Source organism: Geospiza fortis, unplaced genomic scaffold, assembly GCF_000277835.1.
Source record: "Geospiza fortis unplaced genomic scaffold, GeoFor_1.0 scaffold188, whole genome shotgun sequence".
NCBI classification, from domain to species: domain Eukaryota; kingdom Metazoa; phylum Chordata; class Aves; order Passeriformes; family Thraupidae; genus Geospiza; species Geospiza fortis.
This window is the reverse complement of record NW_005054337.1, coordinates 2,114,578-2,125,203: the sequence shown is the minus strand read 5'-3', so window position 1 is coordinate 2,125,203 and position 10,626 is coordinate 2,114,578. Positions and strand designations below refer to the sequence as shown.

Here is a 10,626-nt window from a genome sequence, read left to right as displayed (position 1 = left end):
AATCCCTCTCTTATTTCTCTCCACCAGAGCAGGTAAATGGCATTTTGGAGAGCCCCACAGGCACAGGGAAGACCCTGTGCCTGCTGTGTTCCACCCTGGCCTGGAGGGAACACTTCAAGGACACCATCTCAGCCCGGAAAATCGCGCAGCGCATGAATGGGGTGGAGCTCTTCCCTGACAGACCTGTGTCCTCCTGGGGCACTGCTGCCACAGATGGAGATGTCCCAAGTGAGTACCACCACCTCTGCACTCAGGGATGGTAGTCAATATGTGCTTTTATTTGTCTTTTATAATAAATATGCAATTATAAAAGTTACAGAGCTTTTAGAAGTTGTTGAGCAGATGGAGCACAGTTTCACCATTTTATACATTTTCAAGGTGTTTTATGTAGTTTGAATTTTTCTTGGAGCTTATTTAGTTCTTTAGTTTCTTAGAAAATCATTTAGCTCATTTTATGTATGTGAATAGTTAGATGCCAGCATTTCCTGCTGTCTCTACAAGGCAAACTGTTACCATAGTACCAGCTGGGGAAGGAGGCTAAGAATATCCCTAGTTCTCCTTTCTATGCTTATAATGTCTTTCTGCTTTTTTTTTCTCTTCTATTTGGCAGCTTATTACACTGACATTCCAAAAATAATTTATGCCTCCAGGACTCACTCCCAGCTTACACAGGTCATTAATGAGCTAAAGAACACAGTGTACAGGTGAGTATGATTTAGGGTAGTGTCCTTATTCAAAGAAAAGGAAGAGAAATCCCTCTAGTGTAGTTATTGTTTGAACTTCTGTGGATGAATGCATAAAAGATGATATCCAGAGAAATGTAATTCCTTTAATGTGCATGTTTAGAGCCTGGTTTTCTTTGTTGATGGGCTTGGTTTATTTTAATACTTCACAGCTTCTCTCCTTCAGTCATAAAATTTTCTGAATTTAGTCTGGTTTTGGTTTTTTACTTGACACATTAACTTATAAAATTACCTTTTTAAATTTCCCCTATTTATATTTTTCTGGGGGCATTTTTTAAGGCAGTGAGAAGCCATTGCCAAGTTGAACTTCTAAGGCTGATGTAAATCTATTAAGAACTTTGTGGTTCTGTTATACCAGTGCCTGTCACAGTTTTCAGCTGTCCACATGCCAGTGTGTGGCTAAACTCTTTGGACAGGCACAGTCATTTGTCGATGTAGTTCTTGGAAAGATACAACCTTGTAATAAGCAAAAAAGCCCAAACCATGGTGAATGCTTGTAGTGAACCAGTTCTGTCCTAACCTTGCTCTGAACATCACAACCAGCTGGGAAAAGCTTGTAATGGATGACAGGCCCCAGCTGCTTGGGCTGAGCTGTCATAACAGAACCCAGATTTTGTGGTGGATGGTGTAAATTGCTGCTTGTGACTTCTTGCTGTGAGCTGCTGCTGCTTATTAACACCCACTGCTGCCAGCAGAGATGCAGTGCCTCCAAGTCCAGTAACACACACAGCAGTTACAGACCGACTAATTGACTTGTCCTGGCTCTAACCCTTGCTTTGGGCTCATCTGTTTCTCCTGAATCTTTCACTTATGAGATATTGAATCTAAGCATGTACAACTCTGTTCTCTCTTGCCTTATTTTTAATGTCAGTTTTGTTATCCAGGCCAAAGGTTTGTGTGCTGGGGTCTAGGGAACAGCTCTGCATCAACCCTGAAGTGAAGCGACAGGAGAGCAACCACATGCAGGTGAGATCAGAGCCTGGAGAGGATGTTCAGGGAGAACATGGAGGCTTTTGTGTCATTTCTGTGTCATTCTTCACTCTGACATTGTTTAGCTACAAGAGGCTGCAGGGAAACACAGTAGTTGTAAATGTGTTTTTAGGAATGTTTAGTTTCCAGTTTTGTGAGTGCAAAATGGAATTCTGAGTCTCTGGTGACATTTTCTATCCAAAGAAAGATGTCACTGTGTAGAGCATGACAGTTAATAATTTGTAGTTTCTGATCTGCTATTTATGAGTTTGTCAAGAGCAATAATAATTTCAAAACATTGCTTCAGTTATTGATTTAGCTGTTATTTTTACAATATCAAAGATTACTGTTTTGAAAAGTATTAATGGTGAAATTAACACATTTTTCTCTGAGCATATGAGTGTTCTGTGCTGCAAAAAAAAGAGCCTAACTTGGAAGGTGAGCAGGACATGTGGTTCTAAAGCTGAAGAGCTGTGATTAGCATTTATTCATTAGCTGGGGTTAGAACTGATTTCACTCCTTAACATGCTTTCAGTGCCTGACAAGCTGTGCTACTCTGGGCTGAAATAGGCTTTGTTTTGTAGATCTACATGTGCAGAATGAAAGTGATGGCTCGTGCTTGTCATTTCTATAACAATGTGGAAGGTGAGTGTGGCTCACCTTCACTTCCCCTGGAGGCAAAGCCCTGGTTTTTGGAGAGGGAGGGATTTCCTAGGCAGGTGGAGAGGTTTGGAAAAGTTGGCAAAATCCAGCTGTGTTTTTCTCTGTTACTGTCTTTCAAGAATGAAATATTAGTGGGTGAGTTTGATCAGGGTAACAACAAATCTTTGTGTGATGCTTTCACCTAAGCTGGTGTCATTTTAATGTCATCTTTTACAGAAAAGAGTACAGAGAAAGAAGTGATTGAATCAATCATGGATATTGAAGACTTGGTTAAAAATGGAAACAAACACAGGTGAGTGATCCCCTCTGACCTTCCTCGCCCTAACTTGTAAAAATAATGGAAGTTTCTCTGTTCACTTTTATTAATCCATTAGTGTATCAGAGTGCATGAATGTTGAATGACCTCTTAATATTTCTGCAAGCATTACAGTCTGTACTGTTTGTTTTTTTTTTAAACAGAGCTTGTCCTTATTATCTCTCTCGGAGTCTGAAGCAGCAAGCAGACATTATTTTTATGCCTTACAACTATTTACTAGACTCAAAGGTAACATGTAACTTTGCTTTACAGTTGCTTTTCTGTTTGTTTTATGGTTTTATGCTTTTAGTGGATAAACAGTGAAGAGTGATGCCTGGCAAGTGAATGCATTATGTATGATTCAAAACTGGCCAAATCCTAGTTCAGTTCAGGACCATAGAGGATGCCATTTGGGGTTTTCTCTATAAATTCTTTCTCATGATTAAAAAAAAATGTTTGAGATTTTTCTATATTTGTAGAATTAGCTTTGCAGAATGTGGTGCTATTTTTAGGTGATATTCACCTCCTGGACACAAATCTTCAGTCACACACTGTGCAGTATTTTTGCATGCAATCTGATGTGTTTTTGTTTCTGCAGCTGTTGCGTGATTTTCAGAATAAAGAAGTTTTCAGTAGAAACTGGACATATCTCTTGGAAATAATTTCTGGTTTTGTGTACAAACAGTTGTAATAAGCTGTTTGTATTTTATGGATAGGAAGTGAAACCTTTGAAAACTCTTTTGAGGAAACAAATGTGCTGACATCTTCATGCAACTTGGAGTAATTGATGAATTATAGTAAAAGCCATATTGCACGCCACTGCTGCAGGAAGACTGAAAGTTTAAGAAATTAAAAAATAAATTTAAGAGATCCTTTAAGCCCTATAAGTAGAGAAGCATTGTGAAATGAAGTCATGTGGTACTGGAGGGAGTGTGTCCAGAATATCCATTTGAATAAGCACAAGCATCAAATTGTAAATACAAGGCAAATCCTCTGCTTTGCACCCCACTTCTCCCAGATCTCTATTGCCAAAAACGACTCAAAGTGACTTAAATTAATAGGTAAACTTTCTTAAATTAGTTAAATTAATCCAAATATGTCACACCTGGGGTTTTTTCTTTATTACAGATTGTAATCTCTGTAACCACTTACCTGATACCTTTTAGCACCTTCATTTCCAGAGAAAATTATTCTGTGGTTTCTGTAGCAGGCAGCCACAGCCATTACTTGCTGTTTTCTCAAAAGAAAAAACTAACCCAACTAAAAAATACACGAAAACCCAAAAGCATCTCATCATCCACTTTCTCAGCCAATCAAATCCATATTTCTCAGTGGCTTTTTTGTCCATTTCCTTGTTTTTGATTTTGTCTTTAGAGCAGGAAATCACACAACTTGGACCTGAAGGGGACTGTGGTGATACTCGATGAAGCTCACAATGTGGTGAGTTGTTCTGGTCTGTTACCATTTTCAATCTGCACCCAAAGAATAAAACAAACAGCCTGTAAAATCTGTACTCATGTGTATGTTGCTAATATTCGTTATCATGAACATTTCTGGTTTCTGTGACAGTTAAATTTTTGTAGTTGAGTTAGCAGTCCTTTGACACTGCTGATTTTTTTTATGAGGTGATGGTTTCTTTGTAAAGGATACATCTCCAGATTTATGAGGTGTTTCTTTTCTTGGAGACTTCTAAGAAAACACTGTGTAAGAAATGATGGAAGACCCACTCTTGAAGCTCAGCTGCATCAGCTCTGCCAAGTGCAGTAGATGGCAAACAGGACTCTTGTAATATTTCCAAGTCCTCACTCATAGAGGAAAACAAGAAAAAAAATAAATAATGCTGCCTTAGGAGTTCTTCCCTTTAGCTGGCTTGAAACTGCAGCTCTTTTCCTAAATGATGAAATGCAAAGGAACATTTGAAATATGTCCCTTTCTCTGCCACACGAAGGCACAGTCTCCCAGTGGGATTTCTGCTGAACAGCTGTGGTTTGTTGTGTGAGTGCCTGGTGTCCTTTCAGTAAACAGCCACCCGGGTCTGCTCTGCTTCACTAGACAGCCTTGCATTGCTGCATTCAGGGTTTGCTCCTTTCCTCAGAACATCTCCTTCTGTTGAAAAAATGTGTGGAAATCCTGTCACGGTTGTATGAGGTTTGGATTTGTTTTTCCCTTTGTAGTGTGCTGGAAGTACTAATTGATGCCTGCATGCAGAAATTAGCCAGAACAGCTTCTCATTTTGCAATAGATATCTGATGGTGCTGTCTCTTCCAGATTAATATGTGGAAATTTAGGGATTATCCTGAAATAAAATTATTTTCTTTCTGATTAGATTGTTTACACATGCAGCTCACTCAGCACTTATTTTCTTTATAACTTATTTCTTCATAGCTATTACAGTCAAATATTTGTGTAGGTTAGGCCTTATTGTTTATCATCAATCCTCAGGGAAAATGATTCTTTTTGTGAATGAAAATTAAATCACATATTGCTTTACAAGAAATTTTCTAAGTCAGAGAAAGTTTTGTCAACATTACTAATCCTGAGTGTTTAAACCATTACTACTTTTTAAATAGAAAGTTGAGAAATAGCTTTTTTGAAGAACAAACCAATGTCTAAGTAAAAGAATTTCCTGCTTGAACATCAGACAATTACTGTCTGTACTCTCTAGAATGTTGATAATGTGGAAGAGGCAAAATCTGTTCTACATTTCAGAAAGAATGTTGTTTATGAATAGTCAGAGTCTTCAGGTGTTTATAAAATATCCTCTGACCTGAGCTGGAGATCAAAAATAAAACCAAGCCTGGTTGTCTGGACTTCATCATGTCTGAAACTGCCTGAACAAACAGGACACAGAGTGGTCAGATAATTCTTCCATTCCTTCTATTTTAGGAGAAGTTGTGTGAGGAGTCCTCTTCTTTTGACTTGACTCCCTATGATCTGGCTTCAGCAATGGATGCAATAAATGTTGTCCTGGAGGAACAAGCCAAAGTGGTTCAACAGAATGAAATCAATGCTGAATTCAACATGGAGTTGGCCACTTCAGGTGTGTTGACAGTGGCATATCACTGTTTCTCTGGGATTATAAAGTGCCACTACCAAGAACTGGAAAATAACTTCTAGGGAAAGTTTCTAGGACACTTACACTCCTGTTAGTAAGTAAATTGTTGTTAATTAGTAATTGTTGCCAGACACTGGAAGATTTGATCAAACTAATGTGACATGAGGGGCTATGAAGGAGAACAGTGAGGAGAACACACAAAATATCTTTCCATGTACACAATTCTAACCTTCATAGCCATAATTTCTGGAAAGGCATAAAGAAACTGGGAATGAAATAGGTGTGAAACAACGTCTTTGAAGTCTTTTCACTCTTTTCAACAGGACTGAACATGGAACTGGAAGATATAGCAAAGATCAAGAGTAAGTGTATTTTTAGTGGTGTTGAAAATTGTTGTTGAAACAATTGAAGCAGTTTGAAAAGGTCAGCAATTACAAATCAAGCTCACGTAGCATTGCCGTATACATAACTTAAGCGTCAATGAATGTCTCAGTTATAAGTTATCTGGCTTTTCCCAAGAACTTTTTGGAATGTTTAGTTAGTTTTTTCTCAAGAAGAGAGATTTGGCAGATGAATGTGTCTTTTCCTGCGTTGTTAGAAGTTCCCACATTTTCTAACCTTGTCAGTGTGCTGGAATTGCATCAGTTGCATAATTCTGCTGTCAGAACCTGAAGTTAACATCAAGAGCTTGAGATATCTCATGTATACAAAGGATTTCCAAGAACAAATTTCCCTCTCTGTAAAGAGTTTAACATTTAGCTGCTGACTTCAGCTTCATTAGAAATTGAAGTCATGGAAGTTCTTGGAGTTGAATATGAATATTTAAAGGTGGTATCCAGGAAATTGGTTTTGATCATTTTGGTTTGTTTACAGAGTTGAGAGAACAGCTGGGCTGCTGTCTTTTGTAACAGCCTTTGTAATAAAGTACATTTGAAAAAGTGACTTAGATGTGTCCCAGACATGACTTTCTGTGCACCCTAACTTTTTCCTCTTAATTTTCCTAAAGAAATTCTTCTTCAGCTCGAAAGTGCTATTGATGCAGTGGAGCTGCCAGCAAATGGTAATGGAGTCACCAAAGAGGGAAGGTAAATTTCTTCTCATTAATGTGTTTAAATGTTAAAAAGAACAGCAAATTGGAGCTGGGGCAGCTGTTGGAGTTATATCTCTATTCTAGTTTCTGGGAATAGTATTTAGTCAAGGTTTTAGTTTTCCTGAAATCTCCTATCTATAGTAATCATTATTTTTGGAGGAACTCCCTTTTTTAGTGTTTTGGGAGTGGAAAATCCTCTGCTTGGGTTTCCTGAGCTGGAAGAAGCTGTGCTTCTTTCAATTTTGTGTCATGATTTAAGCAGAGGTACCAGTGCTGCAGTGATGTGTCTGAGGTACCTCTGAGCTCTCGAAGTCCATTTCTAAACTGGTGCCTGTTGTACATGGAAAAAAAAACCATGGAAATTGCATGCCAATCTGCTTCTAAATTAGTAATGGATTGTATGTTGGGGAGGAATGATGGAAAAAGGGAATGACATGGTCTGTGTGCTTTCTGCCATGGCAGTATTGTGCACTGTCTTTATAAGCAAGTACTTAATTTTATTCTTGGAAGTTTTTCATTCTCATGGAGACGGAAACATGTTTTGCTACATGATGGTGAAATTGTTCTTCTGAAAGAGTAACATTATTTGTGCCTATTTGATTCTTTACAATTGTTTACAATTCAGTATTTCCCAATTCTGCTTTTTCTTTATAAATTGCAGCTACATCTTTGATCTGTTTGCAGAAGCCCAAATAACACTGCAGACCAAATCCTCCCTCTTGGAGTCACTGGAGCAGATTTTACAGTTTCTTTCAGGCCGTAAGTGCATGAACTTTTTAGCTTTTTTACTCAGACTTTCCTCTTTAGTGTAAGAAACTGGAAATTTGTGTAGTTAAGGGAGATAATCATATGATAAAGCCTCTGTAAGCTAAAATCTGACCTTAAAGACTTGTGTCTTTTTATTAAGATGTGCAGGGTCCTCTGCTGGGAAACATATTTTATATCTGTTCATGTAGCTGAACTGATGCTGAAAACCACCTTGTGTCAAAACAGGAGTCTATGGGTCCATCCATGCACATAGAGGACTTTTGCATGGACACTATTTTTCTCCAAAACCACGTGGATTGTGATGTGAAGCTTGCTGACATTTTGCTGATGGTACTTTTAGTGTCTTGAGTTCTTCCTTGATCCTGGAGTTAAAAAACAGGAAGGTGGAGAATCATATAAAATTATTTTTCCCCCTTGATTTAACAAGCTTTTGTTCTAATGTCTGTCAGTATCTTGTTCTTAAATTGCTCTTCTGTAAAGAAAAAATTTCAACTTCTACATGTGTAGTCTTGTGTTGCTTTCTCCAGGTACTGGGATATTTGTCAATACATCTGGATTGCATAAGGTCTCAGATATTATCCAGGTAAATATTTAAGGCTGCTTCTCTACATATCTGAAGGATAGAAGAGTTGGTTTAAAAGATGTGGAAAGATATTGGATCAATTTTATTCTTGTTGGGATGTACACTTGTGCAATGGTGCAAGTTTGTAGTTTTTGAGGAGAAAGCTGCTGCCTGATGGGATGGATTAATCTGATTTTTGCCCAGGTTGTTCTTTTATAGTTCTGGTCTCTTTTTTTGGATATGCTGGATTTAAATTTTGGCTGGGCTTAGCATCCACCAGGTGGAGCTGGGTCATTGAACTTGCTTGCAGCAGTGTTGGGGAATATGAGATCATCTTATGAAATAACAAGAGAGGCTAAGGAAAAAAGCAAACAAAAGATAATTTAAAGATAATTTAAGTATTTTTTTCATTTAATTATTAACTTATGAGATATCTAAAACAAAAGTCTTTTCAGTTCCATAGAAACTGAATGTGACACTTGTGGGTATCCACATAATGCTGTCTGTCATCTCCCTGTTGTACACTTCCAAAACTTTGATTATGAAAATCCCAAGCCCCATAAAATTCAGAGGTGCAGTGAGCCTCTATATTAGACAGTGGTATGTCTGATCTATGTGTGCAAAAAGGCACCAGAGATTAACACCCTGTTTAAAACTGAAAATGAAAACTTTATTCAAACCTTGCAGACCTGTGTGATAAAGACAAGTTACCTGGGTGTGTTTTGAATGGTCCTGGCAGGTTTGCAGCACTGAACTCTGAATGCATGAGTGTTTGTGGGGCTGCATTCATAGTGACATACACAGGATTCCTTTTTTCTAGCTGTGGTTAAACAAAACCTTCATGTGTGTTCCAGTACAGTAGTAGTGATTTATGTACACTGGTACCAATTGGTTTGTACTGGGAGAAGTTGCTGTTCTGAGGGAAGGCCAGGTGAGCCTAATTTAAATTGGTTTCTCAAGGTTTCAAAGCTGAGAGATGAGAAAATTCAGAAGTAGAAACCAGGTCCCCTGATCCCAGAGGACTGGGAATAATCATCTGTGTGTGCTCTTTTGGGCTGTGGATAGATAAAAAAGAGATTTGACTTTGGAGGAGAAAGCTCAGATCCCTTTTCTGCTGTTGCGCACATGCACGTGGACACTGCTTGCAAAGGATCTGCCAGGGGACAGTTTGCCATCTTGAGATAGGAGGGACATGGACAGAGTTTGGTTCTTGCAGAGCCTTGAGTCTTAATTTATCACCAGCTTGTTTTAATTAATAGTAATTGTTTTTCTTCCTTTTCAAAGAACACTTACCAAAATGCCTTTTGTGCGCCATATCTTTGGCTGTTTTTCAGGAGTAAATATTTCCAGGAATTGTGCTTTTTTTTTTTAATTGCTAGGGAACATCTTGTAACTAGCTGATACTTTTATGAGCTTTGGTAATTCCTATCAATGTCTGGAGAAATTTTGTTTAGAAAAATTAACAGAGTTGTAAATATTTGAGAACCACAGCTGTTTTCACTGAAGTTGCACTGGGATGCTTTATGTTTGAAAGAGCATCATCTGTAGTCATGAGATGTCACATGCAGGAAAGGGGGAAAAGCATAACTCAGAAGCTTTTAATTTAATATATGGACAATTAGATATGATTACAACTTTATTATTTTTCTAAGCAGAGTGTTATTAGCAGGGGGACCACAGATGAAATTTTAAACTGAAGGAACTCAAAAAGCTCTTCTGTGCTTGCTTGTGACTGATCTCCTTAGAGTGTTTTTTAATCCACAGTCAGAGTCATGAACAGTGTGAATAATAACATTGTCATTTATGTAGTTTGTTTAGATAGTGACTTGAAGTTTTTGGAACAGTGAGAGCACCATGTGGGGAGCAGAAATTGCCTGGAAGAACCACATTTATTCAAGATTCTCTGTCTTATTTGATAACAGGAGTAAGGAAAGAAATTTAAGCAGCAGTGACTTTTGAAAGAATTATTGCAGCAGTGACTTTTGTGGAAACACTTCTCAGTGCAAAGACACGTTAGGGATTTTACCAAAAGGATATATGTGTATGTATGTATCAAAAATAAAGTGGCCAGCAGGACCAGGGAGGTCATTGTCCCTCTGGTCTGGGCAATGGTGAGGCTTCACCTCGAGTCCTGTGTCCAGTTCTGAGCCCCTCATGACAAGAAGGACAGTGAGGGGCTGGAGCATGTCCAGGGAAGGGAACAGAGCTGGGGAAGGGGCTGGAGCACCAGGAGAGGCTGAGGGAGCTGGGGAGGCTCAGCCTTGAGAAAAGGAGGCTCAGGGGGGACCTTCTCACCCTCACAAGTCCCTGACAGGAGGGAGCAGCCAGGTGGGGGTCAGGCTCTGCTCCCAGGGAACAAAGGACAGGATAAGAAGAAATGACCTCGTGCAGTGTCAGGGGAGGTTCAGGTTGGACATTAGGAAGAATTTCTACATGGAAAGGGTTGTCAGACATTGGAAGGGGCTGCCCAGGGGGGTGGTG

At 38.8% G+C, this 10,626-nt stretch overlaps 1 protein-coding gene across 1 annotated transcript in view; it reads left to right on the top strand.

Moving 5' to 3' along the window:
* RTEL1 (regulator of telomere elongation helicase 1) overlaps positions 1–10,626 on the top strand; it is a 44,666-nt gene that overhangs the window by 2,252 nt on the left and 31,788 nt on the right. Inside the window, exons 3-14 of the mRNA XM_031058036.1 lie at positions 30–228; positions 611–704; positions 1,628–1,709; positions 2,297–2,357; positions 2,592–2,667; positions 2,835–2,919; positions 4,045–4,110; positions 5,557–5,710; positions 6,049–6,087; positions 6,732–6,810; positions 7,477–7,574; positions 8,111–8,166. Coding sequence (XP_030913896.1) covers positions 30–228; positions 611–704; positions 1,628–1,709; positions 2,297–2,357; positions 2,592–2,667; positions 2,835–2,919; positions 4,045–4,110; positions 5,557–5,710; positions 6,049–6,087; positions 6,732–6,810; positions 7,477–7,574; positions 8,111–8,166 — 1,089 coding nt within the window. The remainder of the gene's footprint in view (positions 1–29; positions 229–610; positions 705–1,627; positions 1,710–2,296; positions 2,358–2,591; positions 2,668–2,834; positions 2,920–4,044; positions 4,111–5,556; positions 5,711–6,048; positions 6,088–6,731; positions 6,811–7,476; positions 7,575–8,110; positions 8,167–10,626) is intronic.